This window comes from Tachyglossus aculeatus, chromosome 5 (genome assembly GCF_015852505.1).
Source record: "Tachyglossus aculeatus isolate mTacAcu1 chromosome 5, mTacAcu1.pri, whole genome shotgun sequence".
In the NCBI taxonomy this organism is placed as follows: domain Eukaryota; kingdom Metazoa; phylum Chordata; class Mammalia; order Monotremata; family Tachyglossidae; genus Tachyglossus; species Tachyglossus aculeatus.
The window spans coordinates 61197450-61215456 of NC_052070.1; the positions used below are offsets into that span (position 1 = coordinate 61197450).

The 18007-nt window shown below is 52.3% G+C and overlaps 1 protein-coding gene across 2 annotated transcripts; it reads right to left on the reverse strand.

The window, feature by feature from the left end:
• Positions 1–571: 571 nt before the first annotated feature.
• On the reverse strand, positions 572–16853 carry MMP23B (matrix metallopeptidase 23B). 2 transcript variants are annotated; one of them, XM_038746927.1, is made up of 8 exons: positions 16538–16853; positions 14761–14897; positions 12716–12855; positions 6416–6583; positions 3143–3307; positions 2188–2298; positions 1737–1863; positions 572–1011 (listed from the first exon to the last, which is right to left on the reverse strand). In XM_038746927.1, exons 1-8 carry the CDS (start codon positions 16694–16696, stop codon positions 837–839), a joined length of 1182 nt encoding a protein of 393 aa, XP_038602855.1. In that variant the 5' UTR covers positions 16697–16853; the 3' UTR covers positions 572–836. The 2 variants fall into 2 exon arrangements, with proteins under 2 accessions (XP_038602855.1, XP_038602856.1); XM_038746928.1 differs by lacking the exon at positions 572–1011 and adding an exon at positions 5013–5136 and having other exon boundaries at positions 1772–1863.
• Positions 16854–18007: the final 1154 nt, after the last annotated feature.

Below are 18007 nucleotides of genomic sequence, written 5' to 3' on the forward strand. Positions count from 1 at the left end.
GGGGGGTGGACCCAGTGCCAGAGTGCTGTTCTGGAGAAAAGGCTCCAGTCCCACTGCCACGTGGGAGCCGCTGGAGATGGAGGAGGAAGGGAAGGGAAGCACGTTTCTGGACAGACTGGGTTGTGATCCCTCGGCCACCAGGGAACCAGGCCTGGCCAACCGTCTCGCGTAATCTCAATCAATCAATCATCAGGGGTATATCACGTTCTCCCAGGAATACCCCATGGGCCTCGGCACCAAGAGAATGTCTCCACACTGCAGCAGGCCGCCTCTCCCTCCCGGCCCCGACCCGCCCCAGCTGCAGGGCGGAGGACACGGAGGCAGCTCCCCTCCTCTCCTCCCACTTCTGGGCGGCCGGGGACACCCTAACCTGCTGCCGCCCGAACCCCGGGGTGACTCCGTGCAGGCCGGAGCAAGGAGGGAGGACTGGCCCCCCGGAAGAAACCCAAAGTCCCCCCAGAGGGGGTGAACTCCCCATCTTCCTGCCCCCTCATTCTGCTTCCCATGTTTGGTCCAAAGGGACCCATCCCATCCTACCCCATTCCCAGCCCAAGGTTCAGGGCGGCGGTCGTTCTTTGGCAAAAGCATTTATCAGTCGGGCTCTGTCCGGCAGCACCCCTCCCCGGCCCGTGGGCCCGGAGCCGCCGTGGCACAGTCTCAGATCTCGGCCCGCTCCATTGGCCTTGCCGCTGCCCCCTCCCCTCTGCCCTGGCCCACAGAGTCCATTCTGGGGAGGTGGGTGCCTCACTGTTCCTGAGCCCCCACTCCGCAGGAAGGGGCACGGGGGAGTGGGAGCTCTTTGGCCCGGGCCCTAGCCAGTCACCCTCCGGCCCCACTTAACGCTTCACACGCAGCCTCCAGGAGTAGGTGGTGAGGATGCGCTCCTTCTTCTTCACGACGCAGGTGTAGGTGCCCTCATTGATGGCGTTGGCGATGACGCTCATGTGGGCATCGCTCAGGTCGAGGTAGCCTGGGTAGGAGTATTCCAGCAGCTCCCGGTCCTTGTACCAGCTGCATGGGGCGGGGCCAACAAACCAGTGGGCTAATGGGAAGCCATGTGTGGCCACCAGCCCCACCCTCTCTGACCCTCTTCCCACACCCCACTGTCCTGCCCCGGTGCGGAGAGGAACGGCTGAGTGGAGCCCTGCCATCACTCAGGAGCACGGGACCTCACTTTGTCGACACTTTGGTAATATATACATGAGGTACTTGTCTGCTGGGTGACCTTGGGCGAGGCACTTAACTTCTCTGTGCTTCAATTACCTCATCTGTACAATGGGGATTAAGACTGTGAGCCCCACGTGGGACAACCTTGGATCTACCTCAGTGCTTGGAATAGTGCTTGGCACATTGTAAGTGCTTAACAAATGCCATGGTTATTTTGTTACAGCATGTAGAGGATGGAACAGCATTTGGGACCTTTTTTGGCAATCCCCACCACGTTTCTAAAGGCACCCCTAAATCCCAATGCCCGAACTGTTATGCTCCCCTAGGAACCGGCACCGCTTCCGTGCTAGGGAATTCAGCAGCAGGAGATGGGGTGGAGGGAGGTTGGGCCCCCAAAATGAAAAGGCCGAACACGGCCGTCCACTGCTGTAACTCTACCGGACGGGGCCCGGCCGGCGGCCAGCACCATCCCGTGAGCCCCGGCAAATGGGGCCCTGGGCTCCCTGCCCGGTGAGGGGGGAGGGAGATGGGCCGGCAGAGAAGGGGAAGGAGAGAGGGCGAAGACTCACTGCACTTTGCCTTTCCTGTGGAGGATTTTCTGGCCGCAGCGGAAGGTGACGTTCCTGCCCTCTGGCACCACCTTGGTCTTGGTTCTGGGGGGCGGAGGGGTGGCGGCTACCGTCGGGAAGGGGAACTCTGTGTGGGGAGAAGGAGAGTGATTGCTGAGGCTCTACGGCCAGTCTGAACCCCCCTGCCCCTGCCTAGGTCCACAGGGAGCGGCCAGGCCCCGCTGCTGAACGTGGAGCCCAGGGCACCGCTTCCACCCTGCTGACCCCGGGATGGAAGGGCCTGAGACCAAGGGACAGGGTGGGCTGAGCCGAACAGAGGGGCGGTCACCCCGCCGCTCCCAAGGGTGCTGGAGATGAGGGCTGAGTCAGGGAGGGAAGCCCTCCCTCCCCGCCCGCCCGGGGTCAGGGCAGGGGCAGGGATGGCTGGGATGGGAGCCCGGGCACGCGGTACCGTAGCAGAAGTCACAGCTGCTGGGGCAGAATTTCTTCATGAACTTCCTGCGCGAGTCGCACAAACCCCTCCGAGCCCATGACGGGCAGGGATGGAGCCTGTCCAGGCAGCCTGAGGGGGGAAGAAGGGGGTCAGTCAGAACTCAGGCCCTGTTTTGGCCCCCGGGAGGGACCAAACCCCCACCTGGGGGCCAAGGCCAGGGCCGATCAATCAATCAATTGTATTTATTGAGCGCTTACTGTGTGCAGAGCACTGGACTAAGCGCTTGGGAAGGACAAGTTGGCCAGGCCCCAGCCTGTTGGTCCTGGGCAGTCCAGCAAGCCAGCAACGGCCTGGGCAGGCGGAGGGGCCGCGGATGGATGGCGCCAAGCAAGTCACACATGTTGGCCCCAAGGGCCAGTCTGGGGTTGCTGAAAGGGGGCAGGCCTGGACGAGGTGAAGTCAAGTAGCAAGAGGACAAGAGTAGCAAGAGTGTTGGGGGCTTGGGTGGAGGCGGCAGGGGTGGTAATAATAATAATAATGGCATTTATTAAGCGCTTACTATATGCAACGCACTGTTCTAAGCGCTGGGGAGGTTACAAGGTGATCAGGCTGTCCCACGGGGGGCTCACAGTCTTGATCCCCATTTGACAGATGAGGGAACCGAGGCCCAGAGTCACCCAGCTGACAATTGGCGGAGGCAGCAGGATTTGAACCCATGACCTCTGACTCCAAAGCCCGGGCTCTTTCCCACCGAGCCACGCTGCTTCTCAGCGTGTTAGGGGTTGTCTGATCCAGAGCAGTCTTCTCCTCCCCTGACCCATTCCCCCACCTGGACCAAATGACCCTGGGCCCCCGTAGTCCAGCTAAGCCCCGCATCCGGGGTAACGGCTAAGCCCCAGGCCGGTCCGGCCAAGCCGGCGGGGGGTGGAAGGGGTGCAGCCCAGCCCACGCCGCTCCCCCGCTACCCCGTTACCGTAGAGCCGATGGATGCCCCACATCTCGTCCTGCGAAATGGTCTTCTTGCCCGTCAGCGTGGCGTTGATGTGCATCAGCGCGTTGCCGTTCAGGGAATGCATGAGGCCCAGAGCGTGGCCTATCTCGTGGGCCGCCACGTGGACCAGGTCCGTGAGCCACACGCCTGCAGGGAGGGGACAGAGAGGGGACGGCGAGGCCCTCAGTGTGCCACCCCCAACCCTACCGCCACGCCGCACCTTCCTCCTCCTCCTCATGGCACCACCTAGTTTCTTTTCAGCCTTGCCACCCGGTTTCTGTTCGGGCTCGATAGTAGTATGTTATTTGGCGCTTACTAAGCGCTAGAAAAGAGTACACCGGAAGGAATTATGGTGTATTAGGCGCTTACTCTGTGCAGTACTAAGCGCTAGGAAAGAGTATACCAGAAGGAATTATGGTGTAGTGGATAGAGTATGGGCCTGGGAATCAGAAGGTTATGGGTTCTAATCCCGGCTCCACCACTTGTCTGCTGTGAGACCGTGGGCAAATCACTTCTCTGGGCTTCAGTTAGCTCATCTATAATAATAATAATGGCATTTATTGAGCGCTTACTGTGTGCAAAGCACTGTTCTAAGCAAGGGGGTGGTTACACGGTAATCAGGGTGTCCCACGGGGGGCTCACAGTCTTAATCCCCATTTTACAGATGAGGGTAACTGAGGCACAGAGAAGCAAAGCGACTTGCCCAAAGTCACACGGCTGACAAATGGCGGAGCTGGGATTTGAACCCATGACCTCTGACTCCAAAGCCCGTGCACTTTCCACTGAGCCACGCTGCTTCTCTATAATAATAATGATAATGGCATTTATTAAGCACTTACTATGTGCAAAGCACTGTTCTAAGCGCTGGGGAGGTACAAGGTGATCAGGTTGTCCCACTTTGGGGGCTCACAGACTTCATCCCCGTTTTACAGATGAGGGAACTGAGGCTCAGGGAAGTTAAGTGACTTGCCCAAGGTCACACAGCAGACATATGGCAGAGGCGGGATTAGAACCCATGACCTCTGACTCCCAAGCCCGGGCTCTTGTCACTGAGCCACGTTGCTGCTTATAAAATTATGCTTCCTATAAAATAGGGATTGAGTCTGTGAGCCCCACATGGGACAGGGACTGGGTCCAACCCTATTTCCTTGAATCCACCCCTGTGCTTAGTACAGTGCCTGGCATAGATATGGGAAGCGCTTAAATACCACAATTATTATTATCATTGTTAATTAGACACAGATACTGTCCCTCTGGGGGCTCACAACCTATGCATACTAGTGGGGTTGGAGGACTGGAGTTGAACACATCAGGCGCAATGAAACACTAAAACGTCACGCCAGCCATAAGGGACGAGGACAAATAAGCGATACGCAAATTAAAAACAAAAGTCAGTAGGGAGCTGTGGCTAGAGGAGTAGAATTTTTCCTCAGGGTTTCCGGGAGCTAGGGGTTTGTCATTACCACAATGATGTTGAGTAAGCACTTACAGCGTGCTAAGCCCTGGGTAGCCATGAGATAATGATGAGAAAATGTTGAATAAGCACTTACTGTGTGCTAAGCCCTGGGTAGCTAGGAGATAATGATGAGAAACAGATGGCCCCTGCCCTTCAGAAAGGGGTCAAAGGCTGAGAGGGAAGGAGAGCAGGGATCTATCTCATCCCCCTGGTACTGGTGAGGCAACAGAGGCCCAGAGAGGCCAAGTGATTTGCTCAAGGTCGCCCAGCTTGCCGGTGGCAGAGCTGGGCCTAGAGCTCTGGTCTCCCAGCCTGGCAGTCCTTCCACTGGGCCACACTGCCTCTCCTCATGGCCCTCTGCCCCCAACCCCGGCCCGGATGGCATACCGCACGCACCTGGAGCCCCGTCTATCCAGGCCACTGACAACCCGAGGGCTACAAGTCCCGGACTCGGGCCGCCTTTCCCAGGGCCGTGCGGAGGTCCCAGACGGGCCCCTGGTCGGTTCCCAGTTACATTCGGCTGCAAGAATGCAAAGCCCAGTGTGGAGAAGATGCACGTGTCAGCCCCTCCCTCCCGCCCGGCCCGCCATCCATCCATCCATCCATCCATCCCTCCCTCCGCGGGTTGCGCGGCCCGATCCAGAGCCTCACGTGGAGGAGCCGCTGCGTGACTCGGCCCGGCCCGGCCCGGCCCGGCGGCTCCCAGACCGGCAAACCGGCTGAATCACAAAACAGCTGCTTCCCGGGCCCCCAACTGTTCCCCATCCTCCTGCCCCCGCCCCGCCGGCCCCACACGGAAAGCCTCCAAATCCTCCTCTCTCTCTCCCCCCATGTACACAGCTGACATTTTATTTATTTATATTAACGTCGGCCTCCCCCTCTAGGCCGTAAGCTGGCTGTGGACCGGGTATGCGGCTGTTATAGTGCTATACTGTGCTCTCCCAAGCGCTTAGGACAGTGCTCTGCACACGAGAAGTGCTCAATAAACCCGACTGGACTGACTCCCCTCCCCACGAGGAGAGCCGGCCTCCACCCCCGAACCCCCTTCCATCCCATTTTGCCGGGGGAAGGGCCAAGGCGTAGTGGATAGAATATGGTCTTGGAAGTCAGAAGGTCACGGGGTCCTAATCCCAGCTCCACCACTTGTCTGCTGTGTGACCTTGGGCAAGTCCACTTCTCTGGGCCTCAGTTCCCTCATCTGTAAAATAGGGATTGAGACTGTGAGCCCCATGTGGGACAGGGACCGGGTCCAACCCGACTTGCTGGTATCCGCCCCAGCGCTCAGTACCAGTGCCTGGCAAATACCATAATAATAATTATTATTATTAATAATAATAAGTCCTGACTGCTGTCTCAACTACGGGCCTCCTGAGCCTCAGTTACCTCATCTATAAAATGGGGATTAAGACTGTGAACTCCACATGGGACAACCTGATCACTTTGTATCCCCCCTCAGCGCTTAGAACAGTGCTTTGCACATAGTAAGCGCTTAACAAATGCCAACATTATTATTATTACTACGGGCCTCCTGCCGCAGCAGCATCCCACTTCCTCTTCTCCCTGCGTGTTGGAGATCACGATAGGAAACCAAACTCTCTCCTAGGCCTTCTGACCGGGCTAACGGAGCCGTTCTCCCCCAACCCAGAGGCCAAGACCCTGCCCGCTCCCCTCCATCCCCGACCCCCCACCACTGGAGTCCAGTCACCGTGGACCCACTGAGTCACCCCGACCCCCATCAGCTTCTGATCAGCCGGGAAAAAGCCCTGCCCACTCCCACCCCGCCAGAAGACACCGGTCACCTTTCTTCCAGCTGAACCGGGTGTTGCCCACAATCCAGTACTCGCTGTCGTCGAAGTGGATCTCGCCGTTCGGGGGGAAGAAGGCGTGGGCCAGCTCGCCGGTCGTGCCGTCGAAGCAGTGGTGGAGGAGGGACACCAGGCAGTCCGTGTGGTTGATCGGGTAGAAACCTGGACACGCAGGGAGCGAACTCTAAGCCGGCTGGGCCGGGAATCGAGCCTCCTCCTTGTCGTCTTCCACGGCCTCTGTTCCCCCAGCCCGTCACCCCCGCCGCTGACCAGAATGGGCCAGGACTCACAACTGCATTCGTTCGATCGTATTGATTGAGCGCTTACTGTGTGCACACAGTAAGCGCTCAATCAATACGATCGAATGAACGAATGAATGAATGAATGAAATCACTTCTCTGCGCCTCAGTGACCTAATCGGTAAAATGTAGCTATAATTCTATTTATTCTGACGGTTGTCATTTTGTTAATATGTCTGTCTCCCCCTTCTCGACTGCGAGCCCGCTGTTGGGTAGGGACCGTCTCTAGATGTTGCCGACTTGGACTTCCCAAGCGCTTAGTACAGTGCTCTGCACACAGTAAGTGCTTGATAAATGCGATTGAATGAATGAATGAATGCAGAGCACTGGACTAAGCGCTTGGGAAGTCCAAGTTGGCAACATATAGAGACGGTCCCTACCCAACAGCAGGCTCACAGTCTAGAGAGTCTAGTGAGAAGCAGCGTGGCTCAGTGGAAAGAGCCGGGGCTTTGGAGCCAGAGGTCATGGGTTCAAATCCCCACTCCGCCAACTGTCAGCTGTGTGACTTTGGGCAAGTCACTTAACTTCTCTGTGTCTCAGTTACCTCATCTGTAAAATGGGGATGAAGACTGTGAGCCCCCCGTGGGACAACCTGATCACCTTGTAACCTCCCCAGCGCTTAGAACAGTGCTTGGCACATAGTAAGCGCTTAACAAATACCATCATTATTAGAAGGGGGAGACAGACGACAAAACAAAACATATTAACAAAATAAAATAATTAGAACTGCATGGCTACTGAGGGCCAAAGGCTACACAGGGTGTCTGGGTAACAAGCACACACACGTACACAAAGTCGCACATCGCAACACCCCGCTCATCTCTGCCCAACGCCCACCCTTAGCCCTTAGGTGTTTTTAGTTTTAGCTTCAGCCCATGCAACTAAGTGCCTTTTCACTTCTAAATCCGTACGTTCAGCTATTTTTTCCTGAGGCGTTCCTTCTGCCTCTTTCACTCAATGTAAATAATTTTTGTCTGCTCCCCGTTAGACTGTAAGATCCTTGAGGGCCGGAAACCTGTGTCTTGCTACCTGTATTCTCGAGTAATTAGAAGGGAAGCAGCTTAGCCTAGTGGAAAGAGCACGGGGCCGGGAGTCAGAGGGCCTGGGTTCTAATCCCGCCTCTGCCACTTGTCTGCTGCGTGACCTTGGACAAGTCACTGCACTGCCTCAGTTTCCTCAGCTGTAAAATGGGAATTAAATCCTACCCCCTTTCGATTTTCTCAGTTGGAAAATGGGGATCCAATCCTATTCCCTCCCAATTTAGATCGGCAGCCCCATGGTATCTGTTAAGTGCTCTGTGCCAGGCAACTGTCCTAAGCTCCGGGGTAGATACAAGATAATTAGGTAATAATAATAATAATAATAATTGGCATTTGTTAAGTGCTTACTATGTGCAAAGCACTGTTCCAAGCGCTGGGGAGGATACAGGGTGACCAGGTTGTCCCATGTGGGGCTCACAGCCTTAATCCCCATTTTACAGATGAGGTCACTGAGGCCCAGAGAAGTTAAGTGACTTGCCCAAGGTCACACAGCAGACATGTGGCGGAGTGGGATTCAAACCCATGACCTCTCACTCCAAAGCCCGTGCTCTTCAGACACGGTCCCTGCCCCACAGTGGGCCTCCCAATGTAAGACGGAGGGAGACGGGTATTAAATCCCCATTTTCCCGATGAGAAAACTGAGGCAGGGAGAGGTGAAGTGACTTGCCGAAAATCACACGGCAGGCACGGGGCAGAGTTGGGATTTGCATCCAGGTCTCCTGACTCCCAAGCTGGTGTTCTTTCCTATGGGCCATGCTGGAGAAGGAATGGGAGCGGGCGGAGAGAGGCCAGAGGGTAGGCGCTCAATAAATACCACCGACTGATCAGAGATTTGTGCTCAGAGGTCCACACAGCTATGTACAGCCAAGAACCCACACCAATTCATTCACACGTGAGCTACATCATCATCAATCGTATTTATTGAGCGCTTACTGTGTGCAGAGCTGTACTAAGCGCTTGGGATACAAGTTGGCAACATATACAGTCCCTATCCAACAGTGGGCTCACAGTCTAAAAGGGGGAGACAGAGAACAAAACCAAACATACTAACAAAATAAAATAAATAGAATAGGTATGTACAAGTAAAATAAATAAATAAATAAATAGAGTAATAAATATGTAACACAGATACCACTCACAGCATTCCCTGGGAAACAATCCATCAGGGGTATTTATTGAGTGCTTACTATGAGCAGAGCACTGTACTAAGCGCTTGGAAGACTGCCATGCAATAGAGTTGGTAAACACTACATTGCAAGCTCACTGTGGGCAGGGAATATGTCTACCAACTGTGTTATATTAATTCATTCATTCCATTCCATCATTTCCATCCTTTGCAAAGCAACGTACTACGCATTTGGGAAAGTACAAAACAACAACAGTAACATTCCCCGCCCACAACACACTCCCCAGTGCTCAGTACAGTGCTCCGCACATAGAAATAATGATGGTATTTGTTCATTCACTCATTCAGTCGTATTTATTGAGCGCTTACTGTGTGCAGAGCACTGGACTAAGCGATTGGGAAGTCCAAGTTGGCAACATATAGAGATGGTCCCTACCCAACAGTGGGCTCACTGTCTAGAAGGGGGAGACAGACAACAAAATAAAACATGTAGACAGGTGTCAAAACCGTCAGAATAAATAGAATTATAGCTACATGCACATCATTAATAAAATAGAGTAGTTAATACGTACAAGCAAAATAAATAGAGTAATAAATATGTACAAATATATACAAGTGCTGTGGGGAGGGGAAGGAGGTAGGCCAGAGGGAGAGGGGGGCAATGGGGAGGGGAGGAGGAGAGGAAAGAGCTATGTGCCAAGCACTGTTCTAAGCGCCATTCAGGTTGTCCCACATGGGGTTCACAATCTTAATCCCCATTTTACAGATGGCATTTTAATGCCATCATTATTATCATTATCATTATTAATAAGAGTGCTTGGCACATAGTAAGTGCTTAACAAATGCCATCATTATTACTATTATCATTATTAATAACAGTGCTTGGCACATAGTAAGTGCTTAACAAATGCCATCATCATTATTATTATTATTATTAATAACAGTGCTTGGCACATAGTGCTTAACAAATGCCATTATTATTATTATCATTATTAACAACAGTGCTTGGCACATAGTAAGTGCTTAACAAATGCCATCATCATTATTATTATTATTAATAATAATAATAACAGTGCTTGGCACATAGTGCTTAACAAATGCCATTATTATTATTATCATTATTAATAACAGTGCTTGGCACATAGTAAGTGCTTAACAAATGCCATCATTATTACTATTATCATTATTAATAACAGTGCTTGGCACATAGTAAGTGCTTAACAAATGCCATCATTATTACCATTATCATTATTAATAACAGTGCTTGGCACGTAGTAAGTGCTTGACAAATTCAAATAATAACAATGATGGTATTTGTTAAGCGCTTACTATGTGCCAAACACTGTCCTAAGCGCTGGGGTAGCTACAAGGCAATCAGGTTGTCCCACGAGGGGCTCACAGTCTTAATCCCCGTTTTACAGATGAGATAACTGAGGCCCAGAGAAGTTAAGTGACTTGCCCAAAGTCACACAGCTGACAAGTGGCGGAGTTGGGATTAGAACCCATGACCTCCGACTCCCAAGCTCGGGCCCTTTTCCACTAAGCCACTGCGCTCAATTCATTCATTCAATCATATTTATTGCCATATCTGTTGCCAACTTGTACTTCCCAAGCGCTTAGTGCAGTGCTCTGCACACAGTAAGCGCTGAATACGATTGATTGATTGAGCACTGTGTGTAGAGCACTGTACTAAGCGCTTGAATCCGGATCGATCGATTGAAACGATCCCTGCCCTCAAGGAGCTTCTGCTCTCGGCAGCTGCAGTCGGCCTTCTCTCTTTGCCAAACTACAGTTGGCAGGTGGTGATGGGACAGCGACGGGAGAGCCACAATCCTGAGACTTCAGAACCAAGTCCCCGTGAGGACTTTTAGACTGTGAGCCCACTGTTGGGTAGGGACTGTCCCTATATGTTGCCAACTTGGACTTCCCAAGCACTTAGTCCAGTGCTCTACACACAGTAAGCGCTCAATAAATACGATTGATTGATTGATTGATTGAGGAGGGACCGGGGCTTGGTGCGAGTGGCCGCGGGGCTACTAGTCCGTGCTCTCGGCTCCAGTCACCTTCCCCGGGAGACCGGACTGCAACAAGTTGTGAGCAGGGAATGCTCGTGTTTATTGTTATACCGTACTCTCTCAAGCGCTTGGTGCAGTGCTGTGCTTCCAGTAGCCACTCAAGAAATACAACTGAATGAATCAAAATGAGTTGGCTGGCAGCAGTATGGGACCCACCGACAGCCAAAATGACTCCAGCAGAGAGCCCACGCTTCGCCCTACCCAGCGGGTGGTTGCCTTGGCACGCAGTGGGTCTCCGTTGTCCGCGCTAGCCAACCATTTTTCACGATTCCTACTGGACCTGTCCCCTGGCCAAACTCCCTAGCTGGTCCTAATGGCAGAAACTCACCATCGCTCTCCAACTCTCCATCCCCTCGCCCCCTCCTACCTCAGCTCCCTTCTCTCCTTCTCCAGCCCAGCCCGCACCCTCCGCTCCTCTGTCGCTAATCTCCTCACCGTACCTCGTTCTCGCCCGTCCTACCGTCGACCCCCGGCCCACGTCCTCCCCCGGGCCTGGAATGGCCTCCCTCTGCCCATCCGCCAAGCTCGCTCTCTTCCTCCCTTCAAGGCCCTACTGAGAGCTCACCTCCTCCAGGAGGCCTTCCCAGACTGAGCCCCTTCCTTCTTCTCTCCATCCCCCCCATCTTACCTCCTTCCCTTCCCCACAGCACCTGTATATATGTTTGTACATATTTATTACTCTATTTATTTTACTTGTACATATCTCTTCTATTTATTTCATTTTGTTAGTATGTTTGGTTTTGTTCTCTGTCTCCCCCTTTTAGACTGTGAGCCCACTGTTAGGTAGGGACCGTCTCTATATGTTGCCAACTTGTACTTCTCAAGCACTTAGTACAGTGCTCTGCACACAGTAAGGGCTCAATAAATACAATTGATGATGATGATGTATATATGTTTGTACATATTTATTACTCTATTTTACTTGTACATATCTATTCTATTTATTTTATTTTGTTAGTATGTTTGGTTTTGTTCTCTGTCTCCCCCTTCTAGACTGTGAGCCCACTGTTGGGTAGGGACTGTCTCTATATGTTGCCAACTTGTACTTCCCAAGCACTTAGTACAGTGCTCTGCACACAGTAAGCGCTCAATAAATATGATTGATTGATTGATCACTGGCACGGCCCCAGCACCTGTATATATGTATATATGATTGTACAGATTTATTACTCTCTTTATTTATTTATCTTGTACCTATCTATTCTATTTATTTTATTTTGTTCGTATGTTTGGTTTTGTTCTCCGTCTCCCCCTTCCAGACTGTGAGCCCACTGTTGGGTAGGGCCCGTCTCTCTATGTTGCCAACTTGGACTTCCCAAGCGTTCAGTCCAGTGCTCTGCACACAGTAAGCGCTCAATAAATACGATTGATTGATTGATTGACTGATTCCCTGCTGGACCGGAAGCTCCTCGAAGGCGGGGATCGTGTCTTTTACGTCTCCCGCGCTTTCCCAAGTGCTTAGTAATCGATCGCATTTATGGAGCGCTTACTGTGTGCAGAGCGCTGGACTGAGCGCTTGGGAAGGACAAGTTGGCAACATCTAGAGACGGTCCCTACCCAACAGCGGGCTCGCAGAGGAGATGCACGCACGCAGGAAGCACTCAGTAAGTACCCTCGACTGACACTCGGATCTCGGCAAGGTGGAGCACGGCCGGATGAGTTGTGCCCACTCACCCTGTGTGTGTGTAACTTTGTGAACGCCCTCGCAAACAGTGGCTGGGGGGGTCCAGCAGAAGAGAGGGGAGGAGCCCTACCTATCTTGAGGTCGCTGGGCCGGCTTCGAGGCACCTCCTTGAAGTTGAACGGGGAGACCTCACTCCACATGCGGAAGGCAGCCGCCAGTCCCCGCCGGGTCTCGCTCTCGTTGATGAGGTTCCTAGGGTAGGACAGGATCCTGGGGGGCAGAGAAGCCGGCGCATCGCAGAGCCCTGCCAGCCCCGTTCTAGCCTAATTAATAATAATAATAATAATAATAATAATGATAATGATGGCTCGGGAGTCAGAGGTCGTGGGTTCTAATCCCAGCTCTGCCACTTGTCGGCTATCCAACTTGTATTCCCCAAGCGCTCTGCTCACGGTAAGTGCTCGATAAATGCGATTGAATGAATGTGACTTTGGGCTAGTCACTTCGCTCCTCTGGGCCTCAGTTACCTCATCTGTAAAATGGGGACTGGTGAGCCCCATGTGGGACAACCTGATCACCTTGTATCGCCCCCAGTGCTTAGTACAGTGCTTGGCACATAGTAAGTGCTTAAACACCATTATTATTATTATTATTATTATTATTAACAGTGCTTGGCACATAGTAAGTGCTTAAATGCCATCACTATTATCACTATTAATAAGAGTGCTTGGCGCATAGTAAGTGCTTAACAAATGACATCATCATTATTATTATTAATAACAGTGCTTGGCACAGAGTAAGTGCTTAACAAATGCCATCATTATTATTATTACCACTATAACAGTGCTTGGCGCATAATAAGTGCTTAACAAATGCCATCATTATTATTATTACCATTATTAATAAGGGTGCTTGGCACATAGTAAGTGCTTAACAAATGCCATCATTATTATTATTATCATTATTAATAAGAGTGCTTGGCACATAGTAAGTGCTTAACAAATGCCATCATTATTATTGTTATCATTATTAATAAGAGTGCTTGGCACATAGTAAGCGCTTAACAAATGCCATCATTATTACTATTATCATTATTAATAAGAGTGCTTGGCACATAGTAAGTGCTTAACAAATGCCATCATTATTACTATTATCATTATTAATAAGAGTGCTTGGCACATGGTAAGCGCTTAACAAATGCCATCATTATTACTATTATCATTATTAATAACAGTGCTTGGCACATAGTAAGTGCTTAACAAATGCCATCATCATCATATTATTATTATTATTAATAACAGTGCCTGGCACATAGTAAGTGCTTAACAAATGCCATCATTATTACTATTATCATTATTAATAACAGTGCTTGGCACATAGTAAGTGCTTAACAAATGCCATCATCATCATTATTATTATTATTATTAATAATAATAACAGTGCTTGGCACATAGCAAGTGCTTAACAAATGCCATCATTATTATTATCATCATTATTAATAACAGTGCTTGGCGCATAGTAAGTGCTTAACAAATGCCATCATTATTACTATTATCATTATTGATAACAGTGCTTGGCACACAGTAAGCGCTTGACAAATACAAATAACAACAATGATGGCATTTGCGAAGCGCTTACGATGTGCCAAACACTGTTCCAAGCGCTGGGGTAGCTACAAGGCAATCAGGTTGTCCCACGAGGGGCTCGCAGTCCCAACCCCCGTTTTACAGCTGAGATAACTGAGGCCCAGAGAAGTGAAGTGACTTGCCCCAAGTCACACGGCTGATAAGCGGCGGAGTCGGGATTAGAACCCATGACCTTGCCACCAAGCCACGCTGCACCTCGGGGCCTAGTTCCAGGCCCGGCCAGCACTAGCCCAAGGCCCAAGCCAGGCCATTCCCAACCAGCTCTAGCCCTGCCCCAGTCCCAGCCCGTCCTGACCCGTTCAAACTCACCCACCAACCCCATTTATTATTAATTGTACTTATTGAGCGCTTACCGTGTGCAAAGCACTGTACTAAGCGCTAAATTTCCAGCCTTTTAACCCCCGCCACCTCTGCTCCTTTTAGACCCCACCACTCCGGCACTCTCCATCCCCTTGTCTCTGGCGTCCTGGATCTCGTCGTGCCCCCATCCCACCGCCCTCTAGACCCCCCAGCCCTCCACCGCTCGCACTTGTAGGTCAGGTTGAAATGGTCCCAGCGAAGCCTGCCTGGGGTAATGGTGTAGCGTCGTCTCCGGGTCCGATGGGGCAGGGGGGCCGGGATGGTGGGGGGCCGGGGGCCAGGGGCACCGGCCGCTCTGGTGTCTTCCTTAAAAGGACAAAAGAGGGGGTTCATTCGTTCATTCATTTATTGAGCACTTACTGTGTGCAGAGCACTGGGCTAAGCGCTTGGGAAGTCCAAGTCGGCAACATCTAGAGACGGTCCCTACCCAACAGCGGGCTCACAGTCTAGAAGGGGGAGACAGACAACAAAACGTCCCAAGCGCTTAGTACAGTGCTCTGCACCCAGTAAGTGCTCAATAAATACGATTGAATGAATGAATATTAGCAAAATAAAATAGAACGTAAACATGTATAAGTAAAATAAATAGAGTAATAAATCTGTACAAACATATATACAGGTGCTGTGGGGAGGGGAAGGAGGTAAGGCGGGGGGATGGGGAAGGGGAGAGGAAAAAGGGGGTTTCAGGGTAGACCTCGAGCAGTAGGACGGGACTGTTTTAATAATGATGGTATTTGTTAAGCGCTTACTATGTGCTGTTCTAAGCGCTGGGGGCGGGGGGGGGGGGAATACAAGGTGATCAGGTTGTCCCACGTGGGGCTCACAGTCTTAATCCCCATTTTCCAGATGAGGTTGGTGGAGGGTGGGGGAAAGGTCCAGGCTGGCTCCATTTGGGGCAACGGGGAGCTCAGGGTAGACCTCGAGCTGTAGGACAGGACTGTCTTAATAATGATGGTATTTGTTAAGAGCTTACTATGTGCAAAGCACTGTTCTAAACGCTGGTTGGGGGGGGGAATACAAGGTGATCAGGTTGTCCCACTTGGGGCTCACAGTCTTAATCCCCATTTTCCAGATGAGGTTGGTGGAAGTGGGGGGCAAGGTCCAGGCTGGCTCCATTTGGGGGAACGGGGAACTCAGGGTAGATCTCGAGCTGTAGGACAGGACTGTCTTAATAATGATGGTATTTGTTAAGCGCTTACTATGTGCGAAGCACTGTTCTAAGCGCTGGTGGGGAGGGGAATACAAGGTGATCAGGTTGTCCCACGTGGGGCTCACAGTCTTAATCCCCGTTTTCCAGATGAGGTAACTGAGGCCCAGAGAAGTGAAGTGACTTGCCCAAAGTCACCCAGCTGACAAGCGGCGGGGTCGGGATTGGAACCTATGACCCCTGCCTCCCAAGCCCGGGCTTTTTCCACTGATCCATGCTGCTTCTCCGGCCAAAGGCGGAGTGGAGTCTGAAAAGTGGATTGTGCGGGTGGCCCAGCCCTCTTGGGTCCAGCAGGCGTGGGAGGAGCAGAGGGAGGCAGAGAGGGTGCAGGCCCTGCTCCGCCTTCAACGGGGCCTCCCCCCTTCTCGCCTCCCCTCGCCTGGCTGTCAGGCAGGATGACTTCAGACTTGAGCCAGGCCTCAAGGCAACTGGAAGCCCCCTCTCCATCCCCCCGGGGACCCCAAAAAGGGGCTGGAATGAGGGGTGAGCGGGGAAGGATGGAGGTGGTGGTGGTGGGGGGTGATAAGGGGGCAGAACCCTGGGCGAAGACCACCGCTCTACTGTCCCCAGGCCTTGGGCCTCTCCTGCCTCTGCCTGGTGGCAACGGGAGGGGCTGTGGGCAGGGATGGGATGGGATGGGATGGGATGGGATGGGATGGAATGGGATGGGATGGGATGGGATGGGATGGAATGGAATGGGATGGGATGTGGTTGGGCGTGGCCTGCAGGGCTCACTCACCTGAGTCTTGTGCAGGGCGAGGCCGGCCTGGTTTCCGAGGCTCTCCAGGAGCGCTGCCAACGGGATGGGGAGGAGGAGGAGGAGGAGGCAGAACACCCCCAGGAGGGGTCTACAACAGGACCCCGGCTCCCGGCCGGCCTCGGGGGGCGTCCCCCCCATGCCTGCCTCTGGCCTGCGGTGGAGGGGGGGATCACAGGGCCGGCCGCATGGGGATGGAGGAGGATGGAGGGGGGTGGGGGGGCTGTCAGCGAGGCAGGAGCCGGGCTATCACGCTCCCCTCTCGGCGGCCGGTTTTACCTCTGAGCCGCCGGGCCAAGCAGGGGTAGGGAACCGGCGGCTTCACGTGACTTGGGCCGGGCCCGCGGCCCGACCAGCCGCTAAAGGGAAACCAGCTGCGAGGGAAGGAGGGAGGCCCCAATTCGCTCCGTCATTCATTCATTCAGTCATTCATTCAATCGGATTGACTGAGCGCTTACTGTGCGCGGAGCGCTGGACTGAGCGCTTGGGAAGGACAGTGCCCCGCGCAGGGTAAGCGCTCAACAAGTACGACTGAATACGTGACAGATAGAAACGGCCCCTACCCAACGACCGGCTCACAGTCTAGAAGGGGGGGACGGGATTATCTTGGCACAAGTGAAGGCTGAATAAATACCCAAAGTAGGGCATCTTCCTTCCCGCCAACACGGGGGTGCGGGCCGAGGGAATAAAGCAGGAAGGGGCCGGGAGTCCCGGGGCTGAAAAAGGACCGGTTTTTATAATAATGATGATGGCATTTATTAAGCACTTACTATGTGCAAAGCACTGGTCTAAGCGCTGGGGAGCTTACATGGTGGTCAGGTTTCCCACGGCGGGGGGGACTTACAGTTTTCATCCCCATTTTCCAGATGAGGTAACTGAGCACAGAGAAGTGAAGTGACTTGCTCAAAGTCACCCCCCTGACAGTTGGCAGAGGCGGGATTTGAACCCCTGACCTCTGAGCTAGCTCTCTTCCTCCCTTCAAGGCCCTGCTGAGAGCTCACCTCCTCCAGGAGGCCTTCCCAGACTGAGCCCCTTCCTTCCTCTCCCCCTTGTCCCCCTCTCCACCCCACCATCTTACCTCCTTCCCTTCCCCACAACACCTATATATATGTATATATGGTTGTACATATTTATTACTCTATTTATTTATTTATTTATTTTACTTGTACATATCTATCCTATTTATTTTATTTTGTTAGTATGTTTGGTTTTGTTCTCTGTCTCCCCCTTTTAGACTGTGAGCCCACTGTTGGGTAGGGACTGTCTCTATATGTTGCCAATTTGTACTTCCCAAGCGCTTACTACAGTGCTCTGCACATAGTAAGCGCTCAATAAATACGATTGGTGATGATGATGACTGGTTTTTATAATAATAATGATGGCATTCATTAAGCACTTACTATGTGCAAAGCACTGGTCTAATTGCTGGGGAGCTTACATGGTGGTCAGGTT